Raw genomic sequence first — 19,410 nt, 5'->3', positions numbered from 1 at the left:
TCAATGTACGGGGGAGAAATTGATTTTTTTCTTGTTCGTTTAAACAGTGGATTTAAGAGAAGTCAATATTGATGTGCTAACTGTTTTCTTGCTAGCAGATTAAGGGGAAAGTAAAGGTGGAAAGAGTCAAGAATATTTATTATAATGACTACAGAAATGAAAATTACAAGCCAAGTAATACCCTTTTTATATATGCTTATTTCAGGTTTGTCTCACTAATTTGATTACTCTTCAAAGTCACTCTGTTTAGGCCTATTTGACACTTTTTAGTCTTAATAGTTAGTTCTGTCTACCGTATGCGCTCGAAGACTTTTTGTAGATGCTCCAGGTGTTCTGCCCATGAATCAGAAAAGATGGCCACATCATTAAGGTAGGCGACTGCAGAGTCTCCCAGTCCCACTAGGAGACTATCTACAAGTTTTTGGGAGGTGGAGGGCACATTTTGCAGCCCTAAAGGGGGCATGTTAAATTCATACAGCCCTACATGGGCGATGAAGGCTGACCTTTCCTTGGCGGATTCATCTAGCAGTACTTGCCAGTACCCCTTGGTTAAGTCTAAGGTAGAGAGGAACTGAGCACGTCCCAGTTTCTCCAATAGGTCATCTGTGCGTGGCATTGGATAGTTGTCTGGGCGAGTTACAGCATTTAGCTTACGGTAGTCCACGCAAAAGCATATCTTCCCATCTGGTTTTGGAACTGGATCCACTGGAGATGCCTATGCACTGTTAGAGGGGTGGATTACGCCCATCTATAGCAAGTCCTGTATCTCCCGTTATATAGCAGTTTTGGCTTGAGGAGACACCCGGTAAGGTTGGGATCTAATTGGGCGAGCATTACCTGTATCAATGGAGTGGTATGCCCGTTCGGTCTGTCCTGGGGTGGCTGAGAACATCAGTGCAAAGCTAGTGCACAGCTCCTGGATCTGCTGTCGCTGCATACGTCAAAGTGTTATGGAGAGGTTCACCTCTTCCACACCACTGTCACTTTTTCTTTTGTAGTAGACACCTTCAGGCCACTCAGCGTCATCTCCTCCCTGGGCTGTAAACTGACAAACCTTTAATTCTCTGGAGTAAAAGGGCTTTAGAGAATTAACATGGTATGCTTTAGGGTTGAGGTGGAGGATGCTATGAGATAGTTAACAGCTTCCAGGTGCTCTTGGACCATGAATGGCCCTTCCCACGATGCTTCCATCTTATGGGCCTGGAGTGCCTTCAAGACCGTGACCTGGTCCCCTACTTTGAAGGAACACTCTCTGACATGGTTATCATACCAGGCCTTTTGCTCTTCTTGAGCATCTTTTAGGCTTTCTCTAGCAAGAGTCTTGGAGGGTGTTTTGTACGTTGTTTACAAAGTCCAGAATGTTAGTTCCTGGAGAAGGCGTAAACCCCTCCTATTGCTGATTCACCAACTGTAATGGCCCCTTAACCTCGCGGCCCTACACAAGTTCAAATGGTGAAAACCCTAAACTGGGATGTGGTACAGCCCTATAGGCAAAACTTCAGTTACAAAAAACAGGAATAAACCTCCCTCTTAGCATAGGGAAAATTCACAAGCTAAAACAAAAGATAAGCTAACGCATTTCCTTGCTATTACTTACAGTTTTTGTAATCTTGGATGCTTATTTCAGGCAGTGTTTTAGGAGATCGTTTTTCCTGCCCTGGTCCCTCTCTGTCCCGGAGAGAACCACAAAGCGAGCACAAAACAAAACTCCCCCCACAGATTTGAAAGTATCTTCTTCCCTTATTGGTCCTTTTGGTCAGGTGCCCACCAGGTTATTCGAGCTTCTTAACCCCTTACAGGTAAAGGAGGGATTTTATGCTACCCTTAGCTGTATGTTTATGACACCCCCTCTTTCTTGATTTGAGGTAAAGATCTGGGATGGCCCTTACTAATGACATCTGAGGCAGGATGTATGCAGTGTTGTAGCCGTGTCGGTCCCAGAATATTAGAGTGGAGCATGGCATGCATCTATGTCACAGAACAAATTGGGAAGGATGGTTTAGTGGCTAAGGCATTTGGACCGGGGCTAGGGAGATTGAAGGTAATACCCTGCCAAAGGTTTCCTATGTGGATCTTGGGTAGTTCTCTTAATCTCTGTTCCTCAGCTTCTTATTTACAAAATGGAGGTAATATCGTGTTGTCTTGCATGTTTAGACTGTAAGCTCTTGAGAGCAGGGCCATCTCTTGCTATGCTTGTATAGTGCCTAGAACATTGAGTCCCTGATTTCAGTAAGATTCTCTACAAGAGGAGGATAATATTCTGTAACACAATCTCCATCCAAGATTTCAGTAAGGACAATTGTCTCTGTAGTTTGAGAAGGACGAACGTCAGTCTGTGTTGCACATGTGAATTCAAGTTGTGTCATGAAGCGCATATGTTATGTGGGAAATGGGAAATGACAGCATCTCCAACTTCTGCCACTATTCCCTTCCTATGTGATTCTGGAGCTGGGTAGGTTCCGCTGCTGATAGGGGAGCGTTTGGTTCCTTGCTAGTAGTGCTTCTTGAGAACAGATCAAAAGCCCAAAGCTTGACCACCTCTCAGGGGATGTGTACCTGGGAACATTCAGGAAGATTAAGACAGATTACCGGAAGGTGCAAAGTCAGTACGGATCTTTAATTGATTTGCCTTAACTTCCGTGTGTCCATGTAGACAAGCCTTTAGATGTCTGGCTTCACGTGCATCCACTCTCTCGGTGTTTAGGAGTGGCGGCAGCAGCACTTGTGTCCATCTCATTGTTTGAATGTAAAGTAAGGGATTTCTGTAGTGAGGAAGAGTCATACAATAGAAAGACCTAAATGAAACTGATATTGCAAACTTCATTAAACAAAACCCAGGTTGATTTTATATTATTTTAAGAGCTTTCTAGTGTTGGGAGGGTGATTCTATATGCAAAACATGAAGTTTAAATGTTGCAGTCCTGATTAATTTAGATGACTAAAATAAGTTGCCAGGTAAAGGTAATTATTATTTTGTTCAATTGGACTATGCAGTTGTTGATTTTAAAAAATACTTTATTAATGTGGCACTTGTCATACTGTAATACAAATAATAGCGTTGGAGTGAAAATTAATTTTGGGCCTAATAGCTGTGGATCACTAGTGGTGTATTAGTTATTGCAGCACTTGTAAAAATTGTCATGGTTTTAAAAAAAAAAATGGACAAAGTTGACATTTTATATCTTGATAACTTTTTCTTCCACTTAAGTATTAGAGGTTGAAACATAAATTTGTGCTCCTGATTTCCAAAGAGATCATTTATATTTCTAGTGGAATTAAATGTAGTCGGAGTGTTAAATATAAGTAAATCTGTTCCATTTAGATATAGTTGAACTGCTATAGTTACATGTAGTAATCCTTACACATATTTGTGGACTTATTACAAGTGTTGGCGTCCATCTTACTTTTGAATTTCATATCAAATTAATCCAACAGTATATCTATACTTTAAGTCTCTATGCTGGAAATTGCAAGTAAAATAAATTGAAAATGAAGAGATTACTAACTTGAATAGTTTATAATGCTTTATCAAAGAAAAGATGGCTCTTCCTTCAGTTACTCCTGCGTTTTATGGAGGAGTGGGAACAAAATCCATAGTTAAGGCTGGAGCAGGTAAGATTAGGTTTGTGAACTTTAAGAGTGGCCATTTCTCTCTTATATTATTTTGTTAGTATAGTTACATCAGAAACGTCTGAATACCATTATGTACTGAACTGAAATCATTCTTGTAATATGTTTATCTGTCTCATGCTCTATGTAAGGAATATTGTTTCCATATTTTTAAAGGATTTGCAAGGTGTTTTTACTACCCACATTTTAACAGTCTGTATTCAGCAGTGTTTGTGAATTGAAATTATATTTCAGTTTACTATCTTTTGTTTACTTTATAGACACTTCAACCTTCGAATGAAGAGAGATACGTCCCTCTTTAGTGATGACTTCAAAGTAGAAATATCAAATAAAGTAGTTGATTATGATACCTCCCATATTTATACTGGACACATATATGGTAAGTACAACAACAATTTCACATTGATTAAAAAGTGCAATGATTTTTAATGTTGTTTTGACTTATGAAGTAGAAAATACTTGATCAAATTGCTCAGATATTATTTTAAAATTTCCTTAATTGAAAAAATACTAAAATATGATACATGGACAGTTGATTTATCTTTTCCTAACTTAGTTTTGGTGGACTTACTGCAAAATACTTTCATAACTTATTTGAAGTCATTCAAAGTCTGAATGTCCTTCATTTTAAGAACCTTCTCAAGAATGTGGGTACTGCACTTCTGAACATAGTCTTTCCTTCCTTTCTTTCCTCCTTCCTTTCAAACAGATGGTGACTTCAGTCTGTGTATTTTCACTTAAGGATGAACTAAACCAGATGGCTGAACAGTTGATTTGACCATCCCCTATTCAGTTATACTACTGAGTGGCCCAACTACAATATCAGGCAACATGGTACCTGAGGGATTTTGACAAGCAATGTGGTGAACTTAGACACCCATATCCCAAAAGAAGGCCCCTGTAAAAATTGTATGTAATCTGGTGCTTAGCCCTTTGAACAAGCTGAACGTGGAAACTAGTCCTGACCTTCCCCGTAATGCTTGTTGGAAAAACTTGAAATTTTCTGTTAAGTTTCTACAAGGATTATGAAATGGCTATAGGTGATCGAGTATGAAATATTAAATTTGATGCCTATTCAAATTTACTTCCATTTAAGAGTTCACATACCTTGAACTATAAAACTTTATGCTCATATTGAATGAATGGTGAAGGGAATCTAGAGAGTCTTCACCAGCATAGAATCAATAACTTGGTCATTGACTGTAAATGCATGTATTCCAGAATTATATATATATATATATATATATATATATATCTGGAGATGTAAACTCTGGGGGGTGGGGAAGAGTGCTTTCCACTACTGGTGGTTCATACATTGTTGATGGGAACCAAAATCTCTTGTGTATCTCCATAAGAGAGCACCATCTACAAAGCGATGCATTTATGGTATCTTACCCCATCTTGCACCCCTCCTTGCTCCAAAATAAAATGTTGGAAGACATGTAGGGATACATGGTTGGTTTCCTTAAGTGTGTTCTGGGCTCAAATTTGGGGGTGGGGGTAAATTTGCAGTCATTTTTGTCATGCTTTTCTTGGTATACAGCCCCTACAAAATGTCGTGCTTTTACATTTCAAAGTGCTTGAATGCTTGTGTATAGCCAGACTGTCTTCAAGACAGCTATGCCCTGTTGGAATCTGGGGTAAGCTATGTAGTGGAAATCTGGGGTTATTTGGCTAAAGGGTTCATGAGAGAGCCTCTCCCACAAATGACCAACTTTTAATTTGCTAAGTGCTCTAAAATCAGGTACACAGTGAAGCTAGGGTGGGGAGCTGAGAATAAGCAGGCAAATCTTAGACCATTGACAGGTACATAGTTCTCAGAGTTGGTAGGGGTGGGGTGTAAGGTCAGGGAAACTAAGAGGAGGCTCAGTTGAAGATCAGCTAAAGATCAGCTTGAGCTCTTCAAGGAAATGCTTAGTGAATGAGGCCCTGGCAGTTGCTCCACTCACCTCAACTCAGCTGGTTGCTTGGGGAGGCTGGTGCTCATCTGCAGTCCCAGTGACTATGAGTTCAGATCCTCTCCTCATCTGACTCTTGTGATTGAATTTTAAGCATGTGGAGTCCACATACAGATTCATCTGGGTTCATCTTGTATCCGGAATCAGAGCCATTCTCAATGCAAATGGTCTGGGTCCTAAAGGGATAGCAAGACTGAAACTCTACTCACCAGTCCTGCTGGTTTCTCCAGCTGCTAATTGTGGACATGGGAGAAGTGCTAGCAAAGTCTCCCTACAGCACCCCTTTGGTCCCATAATTGCCCCTCAATCATGCCCTATATAATTTTTTGAAAACTGGAAGTTCACATGGAAAAAGATATTTGTAGGATATACATGCTTCTGCATTGCCTTGTGCCTCATTCTATTCCAGAACATAAGATTAACTTCCCCAATTTAAACATTGGCAAATGAGCAAATGCAAAGTTGAAATGACTTTCCCATATGAGCTTATCTTTTTTTTCTTTTTCTCCTTGATGTCTGAACAGAGGAGTCTTCGTCATCCCTTAGCCTCTTCCAATCAGTAGCAAGTATTCAGGTCACTGATGCTTTACAGAATACAGTGAAAGTCCATTGAACAGCCTGAATAGAAGTGCTGATTTGGAGCTGTACAGGGCTTGGTTAGAGAAAGGGGGTTATGATACTGTGGTAATCCCAGTTCCTGTAGCGATCCCTGTGGGGGATCACTTAGGTTTGTGGGAAAGTATTGCTTTAACACTTTTCAGTGTTTTGCTTTTTAACACTTGTTTTGTTCTTGTAACATTAACCTTTTGAGGTACATGTAAGAGGACCCTAATTCTGCATTTCTTGGTTTGCCAATGTTGGAATTTTGGGAATTAGGCTCATATTCTGGAAAATCATGAGTACAGGGCAGTGCTGAGTACCTATTACTTTATCTGTATGTTAACTAACTGTTTTGCATGTGAATAAAAATATATTTGAGGTGGTCATGGGAATTTTAGTTTTACAGCTTTGTGCTTCAGAATTTCCTTTTTGAATTCATGTTTCAGGTGCATTCTTGTAAGTAAGCTTAATTCACACACTGTTTCCCTGTATTGATTTCAGAGTGTATCCTGGAAACATCTTTGTATATAAACTGTAAGAATGTTTTGAGATGGATGTAAATATTGTTTTTTCAAAACACGCTTGCTGCTTTGTTTAATAGGCGAGCAGGGAAGCTTTAGCCATGGATCTGTTATTGATGGAAGATTTGAAGGATTTATCCAGACTCACAGTGGCACCTTTTACGTTGAGCCAGCAGAGAGATATATTAAGGACAGAACCCTACCATTTCACTCTGTCATTTATCATGAAGATGATATCAGTAAGTATTCCCACTCTGTGCTGTAGACAAAGAGAAAACGTTTTGATTAAATGTAAAACTGCCTAAGCCAATGGTAAGTTTCAAACTGAGGGGTCTACAGAGACAAATATTCCAAGATTCTCATTATCATACAACAGTACGAGTCATGATGTTCTGAAGTGATCCATGTGCAGGTATGGTATGAAAGGAGTCTAGTGCAGGCACAAACCTTACCCCACTTCAAACTTGTTTTGTTTTTTATTCACTACTTGGCCTCTTGGACTAGCCCTCTAGCTGCCAGACTAGTGGAGTGGAGTACTAGTGGAGATCTTTCCTGCAAAGTTAACATAAAGCCTTCCCTTGAGCTCGTTAAAATGTCACATACTGGCCATGATGCTTTCTTGTGAAGTTCTGTGGTATCCAAAAGGAGGGATGAGTAATCTTAATTCACATTAAAGTGCTCCTAGCTTCATATAATTATGTAAGAAAGATGCCCAATTTAGCCATGTGGAAAGCAACAGCTTTCCCTGCACATATGGGTCCCAGACTCCTTCAGACTGGTACTTAAAAGGTGCAGTAACAGCTAGCATCTGGCATTCTGGGGCACAGTTCTGAGGGGAATTTTCAGTTGACGAGAAAGTGCAGAAAATGCTAGCTACAAAGGTCATAGATTGTAATGCTAGAAGGGACCATTGTAATTATCTAGTCAGATCTCCTATATAACGTAGGCCCTAAGGCTTCTGTACTTTTTGAATTAATTCCTGTTCAAACTAGAGCATATCTTATAGAAAACCGTCCAATTTTGATTTTAAAAATTGCCAAAAATGGCGAATCCACCTCGACCTTTGGTAAGTTGTTCCAGTGGTTAATTACCCTGTTGTAAATTTACATCTTATTTCCAGTCTGAATTTGTCCAGCTTCAACTTCCAGCCTTTGTATCGTGCTGTACTCTTGTCTTCTACATTAAAGAGCCCATTATCAAAGTTTCACTTCCCACATAGGTACTTATAGACTGATCAAGTCACCCCTTATCCTTCTCTTGTTAAACTAAATAGATTGAGCTCCTTGAGTCTATTGCTGTAAGGTGTAAGGCATTGTTTTTCAATACTTTTAATCATTCTCATGGCTCTTTTTCTGAACCCTCTCCAATTTATCAACATCCTTCTTGAATTGTAGACTCCAGAACTGAACAGAGCATTCCAGTAGTGGTTGTACCAACACAATAGAGGTAATATAAGCTCCCCACTCCTACTTGAGATTTCCCAGTTGATAGATCCAAAGATCACGTTAGCGGCAGCCCTTTTGGACACAGTGCTACACTGGGAGCTGGTGTTCAGCTGATTATCCACCGCAATGCACATACCTTTTTCTCAGTCATGGCTTTCCAGGATAGTGTCCCCCATTCTGCAAGTATGGACTATATTCTTTGATCTAAATGTGTAACTTTACATTTGGCCATATAAAATATGTGCAGCCTTACCAAGTGATCCATGTTGCTTTGTAGCAGTGACCTGTCTCCTTTACCACTCTCTGCGCCTTTGTATCATCCGCTTGTGCACATTAATAATAATGTTAAGTAGCTGTAGGGCCAGGAACTGGTCACTGAGACCAAACTAGAAACATCCCTACTTGATGACTGTACCCTAGTCACAATTCAATTTTGGGTCTGTCTACACTGTAGCTGTCTATACTGCAGCTGGAGCTCAAACTAGCACATTAAAAATAACAGCGTAGGCGTCGAAGCATGGGCTCTCAAGCTTAGTTTTGATGTCAGATACTGACTCTGTGTTTGCTTTATTAACCAAATTTATAATCTTGTCAAAATACATAGTTTTAAAAGATCTATTTTCCACAGTCCTGTGTCAGTTGCTTCCTTATTTTGACCAGGATTAATGTCAGGCTGATAAGCCTATAATTACCAGGGTCATACAGGGTCATACTTGATGCATCTGAAGAAGTGAGGTTTTTACCCACGAAAGCTTATGCCCAAATAAATCTGTTAGTCTTTAATGTGCCACCAGACTCCTTGTTGTTTTTGTCAGGGTCATCCTGTTAACCTTTTAAAAATATTGGTACATCAGCTTTCTTCCAGTCTTCTGGAACTTCCCCAGTGTTCCAAGAGTTATTGAAAATAGCTCTTCAGTCAGCTCTGTAACAGCTCTTGTTTGCAAGTTGTCCTGACATGCTGATTTTAAAATGTCTGACTTTAGAGCAATAGTTGCCAACTGGTCGATCCTAGAGGATCTTCTAATCGATTGCGGTCTCTGATGGCAGCGCAGTGTGGCTACCACTTAAGGCAGACTCCCTGCCTACCCCGGCCCCATACGGCTCCCAGAAGCGGCCACTGCAGGAGGGGGGCGGAGCAGGGGTCTCCCTCTGCGCCCTGCTCCTGCCTGCAAGCACTGCCCCCGCTCCCATTGGCCAGGTGAGCTGCGGGGGCGGTGTTTGCAGAGGGGGGCAGTGCACGGAACCACATGCTCCCCGCCGCAGGGGCGCGTAGGCCCCTTCTGGGGGCGGTGTGAGCCCGGGGTAGGCAGGGAGCCTGCCTTAGCCTCGCTGAACCTGCTGCCCAGCGGGAGGCCGCACTCCAACCCGGATTCCTGAGTCCCTTCCTGGAGCCAGCACCCAAAGCCCCACCCTGAGCCCCCTTCTGGAGCCAGCACCTCATACCCCCTCCTGCACACCAAGCTCCAGTCCTAATCCCTCAGCCAGAGCCAGCACCCCATCCCCCCTCCTGCCCCCAAACTCCCTCCTAGAGCTTGCACCCCTCACCCCCTCCTGCATCCCAACTCCCTGCCCCAGGTTCAGCCCAGAGCCCCCCTCACACTGTGAACCCCTCGGCCTCAGCCCAGAGCCCACACCCCTCCCCAACCCCTGCCCCAGTCCAGTGAAAGTGAGGGATGGGGGCCTCGGGGAAGGGGTGAGGTAGATTCTGGGTTGCCCTTGGATTCAAAAAATGATCTTGGGCGTAAAAAGGTTCGAGACCACTGCTCTAGAGGCTGCTGTTTTAATGTCCTTCTGAGTTTCTGTTAAAATGGAAAGAGTTTCTTCATCATTATCTATTTAATTTTGCTTTGATTTTTCATTGATATCAGCTTAGGATAACTTCAGGACTTGTGTACATTGTAATATTTTAAAAATTAATGTATAATGTTTACTAAGACACCTCAAAACGATTTGTGAGACACCTTCCAAAGCATACTGTCTTATGCCGTGAGGACGCGAAGTAAGTAATTTGAATTCAATCTAAGATACGTCGACTTCAGCTACGCTATTCTTGTAGCTGAAGTTGTGTATCTTAGATCGATCCCTCCTAGTGTAGACCAGGCCTTAGATATGTAATCTTGTTTGTGATTGTAGTTTAACAAACAGGCTCTTAGTTCTTCTTGCTGTATAATCTATAACTGCTTCTAACTCTCATGACATAGATAACAGCTCGTACTGGAGAAGCAACAAAAAAAGGTCTGTGCTATTTCAGCAGGTTGTGGGGGAGGGGAAGGAATCTTTTTGCTTTAAGATGGAATATTTTTGGTCAGCTGTGTTTGAACCTTTTGAAACGATATACTTTTAGAGCCTTTTCAGGAACCATAATGCAACATATGATTAGCATCTCAATGAAGTCTTATTCAGTAGTCAAACAAAAGTTTTTTTGTAAATGGGGATTATATTGTCATCTTTATAAGCAGGCTTTTGTCGGTTACAGTGGATGTGGTGACCAGTGGAAGGCAGCCTTCTATTCATGACTCTGAACACAAAATGAATGATTTCAGATTCCTGAGCCACTCCCAATCAAACTGTTTTATAACTCAGTGCCAATATGATGCTAATTAGTTGCATTCATTGATGGATTAGTTTTGGAAACCAGTTCTTCTACACAGTAAGGCTTTCAAAGGAACTCTTTATTTAAATATGTGAACTATATAATATGTTCTTGAGTCACATTATGAAATACAAAATGACTTGCATGTTTACTCAGGTTAGTTGTGGAAGGGAAAGCCTGCTCATAATTCTTTTGCAGTAAGTCATAAAGGAAGTGGAAATTTTGGTGGCCTCTTCAAGGCCTTGGAGAAGTTTTAATCATTTAAAAAAAAAAATCATCCTGTACCTGTTCTGGTGAGTCCATATTTTGGTAAGGTAGCTTTATTCACCATGAATAAATTTACTCAAATTTACAAATTGTGTTTTTAATTACAACTTGCATTTCTGTGCCCACTACTTGTGGTAACCATCTTGTCGATAAAAATATTTTTGAAGGTGTTATGGGAACCCAGTGTGAGTGGTTGATAGTTCAGAAAAAAAAACTACTCCTTTAATACAGGTTTAACGTCTATTTATAAGTTTTAAAATTGTTAGTTTTTCTTAAATCACTTTGTGAGGAACCATGTGTCTAAATCCAGTGTACTTTTAATTATTTAACCATACATTGCTTAGTAAACAGTGCCATCAACTAACAAATGGGGGACGGGAGGAGGTGACCTGGTTTCTTGCTCTCCAGACTGATATTACACTTGGTATTCTGACAGAGTAAAAATAGATTTCTCACTTAAAACATCCCTGGTTACTAATGTCATGAACACTTCATAGCTGTTCTGCCTGCTAGTTACATGTAAAATGTTATGGCCCTCACTAAATATTGAGGACAGTAGGGATTTTAAAGGGATTATATGTAAGGATATGTAAAAAGTTCCCCAGTGTGGTCTCTGTTTCAAATATCTAACACAGGGGTAGGCAACCTTTCAGAAGTGGTGTGCCGAGTCTTCATTTATTCACTCTAATTTAAGGCTTCGCGTGCCAGTAATACATTTTAACGTTTTTAGAAGGTCTCTTTCTATAAGTCTATATTATATAACTAAACTATTGTATGTAAAGTAAATAAGGTTTTCAAAATGTTTAAGAAGCGTCATTTAAAATTAAATTAAAATGCTGATCTTACGCCACCAGCCTGCTCAGCTCGTTGCCAGCCTGGGGTTCTGTTCACCTAGGCCGGCAGTGGGCTGAGCAGGGCCTATGGCCGGGACCCCAGACCTGGGGGAAGGGGGTGTTTCAGGGATCAGGACTGGGGTGTGTGGGGGGTGCAGGGCAGAAGGCTGGGGGTGTGTTGGGATGTGGGGGGTTCAGGGCAGAGGGCTGGGGGTGTGGGGGGGAGTTCAAGGGTCAGGGCAGAGGGGTGTGGGGGGGTTCAAGGGTCAGGACAGAGGGCTAGGGGTATGGGGGTGCAGGGCAGAAGGCTGAGTATGTGGGGGGGGTTCAGGGCAGAGGGCTGGAGTGTGTGGGGGATGCAGGGCAGAAGGCTGGGGTGCTCGGCTCGTGGGGGTGCTCCCAGCCCCTGCCCTGAGCGGCTACCTCTCTGCGTCCTCTATGGAGCTGTGTGCACGCTGCCGCTCTTCTCCCTCTCCCCCTCGCTAGGGCCATCAGATGATTGGTCAGGGAGGGAGAGGAGGAGGGGCAGGAAAGCACCGCACTGGGGGAAGAAGCGGGGAAGGAGGGAAGCTTGGCTGCTGCAGAACCAAGCTTCTGCCTCCTGCCCCCGCAGGGGAGAGCAGTGGGCGGGGCTGCTGAGTGGGGCTGGGGACCGGGACCATGGCAGGGAGCTGCGTGCCACTCAAAATCGGCTTGCTGACCCCTGATCTAACACTTGTAGGAGAATAGGAAAAATAGTTTTTCAGTTGTTCAACATATTACCTTGCAACTCTTTGCCCAGAAGATCATCCTAGTTACATCCAGTGGAGAGGTCCAGATGCCCTTCTTGGCTTTACTGGAAACTTGTGGTCTGGAAGAGGTGACTGAACTTGCCTTTTGGTGAAGGCACATGCTCCTCTGCTGGTCAGCTCTGCGAACACTGGAGCTAGGATCAAGGGCTACTTCAGGACAACTGGAGAACCAAAATGGAGCTATGCTTCACACAGGAGTTTAAAAGCATCAAGAGAAGCGCTGCATAAGCCTTTGTGATTCAAGGAAGCATCACTGCTTTAGCACTCACCATCACAGGCTGTTCTGGGACCTCCTCCTCATCCCCCAAGATCAGAGTAATGCCCTCACTGAAATGAATGGGTAGTCCTTGCTGCCCCGCTCCTTGCACAGCAGAAGTGTAGTGCCACTGATTTTTTTAAAGTGAATATGAGTTCTGTTTGAGGCTATATTACTCTGAATAGTAGCATAGCCACACATTCTAATAATTTTTTGTTTTTGGAATGTACATATATCTATCAAAGGGATACTAATTAATCCAAACTCGTTTGGTGTCAATATTCCAATTGAACAATTAACAGCCAGCAGAAAAAGGTTCTAGAAAAGTTCTAGTCTCATCTCAGTAAATTTTCTCTAAAAAGTTGCCATCATGGGAAGGATCTTCATTTTGAGAAGCATTTGCTATAGTAAAGACAGCTTGAAAAATTCCTGACTGCAAATGTGGTGTCAGGTTGTACCGGAATCTCAAGTCAGCTCCCCTTGGTAGAGATGGTAGGCACCATTAGCTAGTTAGTGTCTTGATACACTAATAATATGGCTTAGGTATGTCTGTTGTATTTTGATGTCACTTTAAACCTCTTTAAGGTTGCTACTGCACAAAGGACCTCTTGTCCCCTGAAGCTTTTTGGAACATGGGACTTCAAAACCCCATATTCAGATATGAGAAACCCTAGAAAAATACTCATTTAAGGGGTCTCTACATATCTCTGAAAAGAATGCTACGGTTATAAGAAAAAACAAACCACAGACTTGTAAGTCCATTTGAGATATCAACATCTTGTACCATTCTTTTGCAAGTGAGAACTATTTGCCTAAACTGCATCAAAGAGACTTTAGGAAATCCCTTAGCATTCTTAGCTTCTTAAACTGCAATCTTGTTTCCTGGAAAGGCAGGTCGTTGTTGACAGATCCCACTAAACACTATTTTCATTATCCGTGCTGCTGAACAGGCCACATTGAAGGTCCTGTTGGACTGTATGAACAAGAGTCGTGATTTGGATTTGTGGTGACCAATGAGTGGCTTTTTGTTAAGGAAGGGGTTTCTATTGCCACCCCTGCAGAGTGGCAATAAGATTGTGTGGTGATTGTGTATGTGAAATCTGCTGGTACATCAGATGACCTGTTGGTCATCACTTTCTATTGGTCGTCACTCTTTAGGTCACTAGAAATTCAAGTCTGAGGTTTATCTTGGAGCCAGGCAACATAGTCCAATAAAATCATCCTAAACAACCAGGATTTTTTGAAAAATTAATGCTAAAGTCAGCAATTTTAAAAATATTTGATTTATTGCAAGACACAGCTTAAGTCTCAACCTCTCCTCTCTAATAATATAAAAAATACAGAACATAAGAGCACTTATGAGGAAGCTGACATGCCTAATTGAGGTAAAAAAGGTCTTGTGGTGACATTGTCACTAGTTTACAGAAAGTTACCAAAATCCGGTAAAAAATAGCTTAAAAGACCCTGGCAACAGCCAGCCACTGAACATTCATTTATAAGGTTACAAAGTAGCAGCCGTGTTAGTCTGTATCCACAGAAGGAACAGGAGAAGAAGAAGAAGTGAGCTTTAGCCCACGAAAGCTTATGCTGAAATAAATGTTAGTCTCTAAAGCGCCACAAGTATCCTGTTCTTTATTCATTTATCAATAAAAGTAAAAAATAAGTTGGAGAACTTACGACTAGTGTTGTCATTCGTCTTGCAAACAAGACAATTTACAGCCATCTTTATATTTGGGGACTGGGCCACAAATCAAATAGCTTATCTTTGAAAGTTTTCATTTTGATAGAGAAAAATTGTGTTAAAATCTCTCAACATGAAACACATTATATAACAACTATTTCTTAAAAGTCTGTGTGCTACATACACTATTTCTCTCAGGTGAGGAAAGCTTGTTAGCCATATTCTTTAAAGTCATAGACAGTGGATTAACAGAAATATCATATGTATAGTAAAATATTCTTGGTTTGGGTCTACAGCAAAAGTAATCTTATGTGGCTTTGTAAATGTGGCTTTCAGTGTGTTCTAGTGTTAACTTTTCTTTTAGGGCTTAAGTATTCATCTCAAATCCTAAGATAGAAAATGAAATACTAGGTTTTTTCTGTTCAGTCTTTTCTTTGACTGCCTACTAACTTTTTCTTCTGTGATTGTGGAAGTGTGTGTAACGTTGTGTCTGGGGTAGAAAAGGGTATGGGGAGGAATATGTGGTGCATTTCAGCGTGAATTATTGGTGTCTGGGTGTCACTTGAGAATGATCCAGGACTGCTTGCTTTGTTCTTATTCTTGCGCCCCCATCTATTCCTTCACTATCCCACCATCAGAAAATGAAATCCTCCAACAGATGATTGATTTGTATTTAAGGACCTTTAAAAGAAACATACCTTACGATAACCTTTGCCGATATTAGATTTGCAACAAAAACTAAGTTGTGACCTTCATTACATCATGTGACTAAAGCTGATTATGAACATAATTGGATTTAAGGCACAGCCTATTTAAAGTTTCCCTGTAAATTCAATTCCCCTCTTTCACAAATATGCAACTGGCAGTATTAAACAATAAAACATCAGATAGACTATTGCCCAGGCTGGGTAGAAATATAAATATTGTGCACTTGTCTAGTTCAGGGGTTTTCCCATAGAACAAAATATTGCTGTTCTGAGTTGTGATATTCCATTGAAAAGAAGATGCGAGTGTTCCAGACATTTTTTGTAATGCAGCCATATTTTCCAAAGAGATATGGACAATAGATCCCACAGTATTAACAGTGTATTAAACTAATGGACACTTGTTTATCAATAAAAAAGTGCTGTTTCTCAACCTAACTTTGAAAAGCAGTATTTCTTGAAATGTGCAGACTAAGCAAAGCTCACTCAGCTGTTCAATAGTGCAGTAATCTTGCTGAAAGTATCTAACTCAGGAACATGTTAGCTATAAGAAGATCTATGCTAATTAGTTATTATTATTGTTATTAATAATCTAATCAAAGTTTTTTACATACATATATCCGTTTAAGATTTAATTTAAAACCACAATATATACGAAATACTGTATCTTTAAAACTAGAGTTCTCTGTATGATATACTTCCATTTGACTCTAACATTCATCTTGACTTGATCCTTTGACATCAGGAATTGGGATTTGAAAGAGAAGGCTCCCACCTTACGTTTATTTCCATGGAATAGGATGATTTATTGAATTCATTTAAAACATTCAAATAGAATTTTAATGCAAGTGGATAGAAATGTTTTTTTCTTTGAAATTGCAAATTTCAAAATAGTTTTAAAATGAAGTTAAATATACAATAAATGGCAGTGGCTTGAATTTCTAGAAGGAAATCTGTAGAGGTAAGTCTAAACACTGCATTCTTGCCTACTATAGAGTTAGCTGCTATTTAAAGAAAATGTCATCGGTTCACGCTCATTGTCTAGATAATAGCGTTCCTTGTCCTAGAGGCATGTCTGTCACTGTTCACTTCCTTTTTGTGCAGATGATATTCCCATTCTTGCATCTCCTTTTCCCATAAGGTTCCCATCCTCTTCTCTAGTCTTCCTATTTTAAAAGCCAACATTTTCTCTAAAAAGTAAATACCACTATTTGTAGCTATAAAGTGGCTACTGCACATGTAGTGGGTGCCACCTACAGTTGTACTGTACCATGTCCCTATTCTCCTCTCAGGAAGCACATTTTCTCTTAGAACAGGAGCACGCTGCCATCTTGCATTTCAAATTGTTTTAACAAACTACTTTTGTTTAGTCAACATTGTTTAAGGGTAAATGCTTTATTCTTTGCTTTGTAGTATCAGTGATTTATGCCCCAGAAAACAAACTAGTTTTGTGGCATTGATCTGGATTCTCTACTCTAGGGATATGATGCAGTTGGAAATAGACTTTGAAGTTATAACAGTTGTAGCTTAGTTTCCATTAACAATCAGATTGTAGTAATTCTGTATCTTGTGTTTCTCCCTCAGCTTCCCCACAAAACTTTCATTTTTTAAAGCACAGTGTGGCCATGTCTACATTAGACTTTCAGCAGCATAGCTCTATTGGTTGTGTCCCCTCAATGTGTGATCTCGTACTGACTTAGCTCTTTTGGTAAAAGCTCCAAGTGTAGATGCAATTGTAATAGTACAGTTTTGCCAGTATCAGTTTTGCTCTGGGTGGGGGTGTAAAATAAGCTGTATCAGTAAAAGCATAGCTTTGCTGATGTAAATTGCCTCCACGCTAGGAGCACTTTGCTGGTGTAGTATACTGGTATACTTGTACTGACCAGTAAAGCACTCCTAACTGTAGACATAACGTATGGTTACACTCTACCAAAGACACTGACCAATAAGCTGTATTTACTGATACACCCAGTAAAACCAGAATGGCTCTGTAAGGTGGGAAACTGAGGCATGAGTCCTCCCAGTGTAGGCTTAATCAGTTTTTTCTTTGTAAATTTCAGACAAAATCATTGTCATTTACAGTTTTACATATATAACACACAATAAAATGGAACAGATAGGGGTCCAAGTTACCGAGTTCTGTTGTACTGGGAAGCTCTCCATTTCATGATGGTCATCTCAGTCTCTGGACTGGTGTTCTCCAATTTGAACCCTTGCTCACTTGGGTTTTCATACATTTTGTTCTACATCACAAAAAAGCATCCTAAATTATTTGTTAACTTAACCTTTATTTTTCTTATTTGAGTTACAAATTTATAGGGAAGAACATGCCCTTATGTCAGCATATTCTTATATTTTCCAAACATGGGTTTTTGGAGATTTTTTTGCTCAGTTTAGCACTAATGCTCATAAATCATTGAAAATCCTATTGTTACAATTTGAAGTACTTATTCAGTCTAGGGCCAAGATGTTGAATTGTTCCCCAACAGCTCTGAAAGTGTTTTGAAATATTAAAGTACCATATGACTTGTAAGGTTCTTTTAATTTTTGTTGTAGATGGCAGGAGAGGTTATAAAATACAACCTGTGCAACCTGTAAATATACTACAGACTATTCAACTTGGGACACTATAGCACAATCTTCAGGCAACGTGGTCCAGTTGCTGGAAAATGGGACAGGGAATTAGGACATGAATTCTTTTCCCATCGCTGCCACAGATTTTCTGTGCGACTGTGAGCAACTCACTAAATTTCTGCATCGTAGTTTTTCCTTTGTAAAAAGAGATAATACCCACTTGTACAATTCTGATAATTCGTAAGAAAATGGTTCTGCTTATGGCCTAGTTTATATAAAATATACACTTCCCATAAGAGCAAATATATATATTTGAATGTTTAATTTTAAGCTTATGTTGAGTAGTCACTAGTGATGGTTTTGTTGTGTCATATTCATGTTAGTGAGACTTAAATTTGTGGGTTGATTAGAGAATAAGGTTGCTCCAATATAGTAAGAAAGTTCAGAAGTGAACTGAAGGATTGTAAAATCCAACGCTAGTTACTTGACAGTAATAGAATGCCTCGGGTAGAATTAAAAATGACCGATATTTTAAAACAAGTAATAAGATAATTTCCTCTTACCTACCAGGACCTGATTTCAAGGTCTTCCTTTCTTCAGCAAGAATTCATGACATCATTAGGACCAAAATAATGTAAGGAATACTGCTTTAATGGCCAATGATGTCATCAGCTCTTGCAGTAGAATCAAAATCCTAAACAGTCTGGTCAGGTAAAAGCTTCAGTTCACTCTTTTAAAGCTTATTTTTCATTGTAAAACTATCCATGTTTTTTAGTATTTTATGTGTCACGATTCATTTGTGTGAAATAAACTAAGAAAAGTGAAGTAAAGTTGGTGGCTTATTGGGAATGCTTCTGGGGAAATATTTCAGCTGTTCTGTTGCATACTCAAGTTGCAATCTCTGAAGATTAGAGATTTTTCCTTGAAGTATCAAGTGAGCAATGTTGGACACTAATTGAAAATTAATCTGTCTGATACTCTCACATTTTATACATAAAAGTAAAATTTAAACAAATATTCAGAAGTTGAAAAATCAAAATAACCTAATTTTCCCCACATTTTAGAGTATCCTCATAAATACGGACCACAAGGAGGTTGTGCAGATCATTCCGTGTTTGAAAGAATGCAGAAGTACCAAATGACGGGTGTAGAGGAACCAACAGCACAGGTACAGCATATGGTATAATGGATCGTATTGATAAAATGAAAATTAAATATTGATATTGTTCCTCTGCATGTGCCCAGTATCCCTTCACTCTTTTCCTGGCCCACCTCACCAGCCCTCCAGTCAAAGTTGCCCATACAATTTCAGAGGACTTCTCCAGCTTAACAAAAGTATCTGAAAAAATCATTTTCCTGTCTTTAAATTGTTTATAATTCAAAAGGCTATTTAAATTTAGGCCCAAAAGTCTACATTCCTGAACACAGGTATAGTATAGATCCTGGTTGGTATATTATGTTCAGGTCAATGAAGATGCATATGTGCACAGGTACTTGGGTTTCAGTTGAGAATATGTTTTTGGTACAGAACGGAGGTCTGCGTTGATGTTATCTCAA

The 19,410-nt window shown here is 40.1% G+C and overlaps 1 protein-coding gene across 4 annotated transcripts in view; it reads left to right on the top strand.

Annotated features, from left to right (window-relative positions):
* The window catches only part of ADAM10 (ADAM metallopeptidase domain 10), a 119,025-nt gene that overhangs the window by 52,092 nt on the left and 47,523 nt on the right, over positions 1 to 19,410 (top strand). For all 4 annotated transcript variants that reach the window (XM_065558264.1, XM_065558266.1, XM_065558267.1 and 1 more), the window contains 3 exons: positions 3,891 to 4,009; positions 6,790 to 6,948; positions 18,918 to 19,021. In XM_065558264.1, the coding sequence (XP_065414336.1) occupies positions 3,891 to 4,009; positions 6,790 to 6,948; positions 18,918 to 19,021 (382 nt within the window). The remainder of the gene's footprint in view (positions 1 to 3,890; positions 4,010 to 6,789; positions 6,949 to 18,917; positions 19,022 to 19,410) is intronic.

This window comes from Chrysemys picta, chromosome 10 (genome assembly GCF_011386835.1).
Source record: "Chrysemys picta bellii isolate R12L10 chromosome 10, ASM1138683v2, whole genome shotgun sequence".
Lineage (NCBI taxonomy): Eukaryota > Metazoa > Chordata > Testudines > Emydidae > Chrysemys > Chrysemys picta.
Note: the sequence above shows the minus strand (reverse complement) of the source record. Positions and strands in the feature narration are given on the sequence as shown.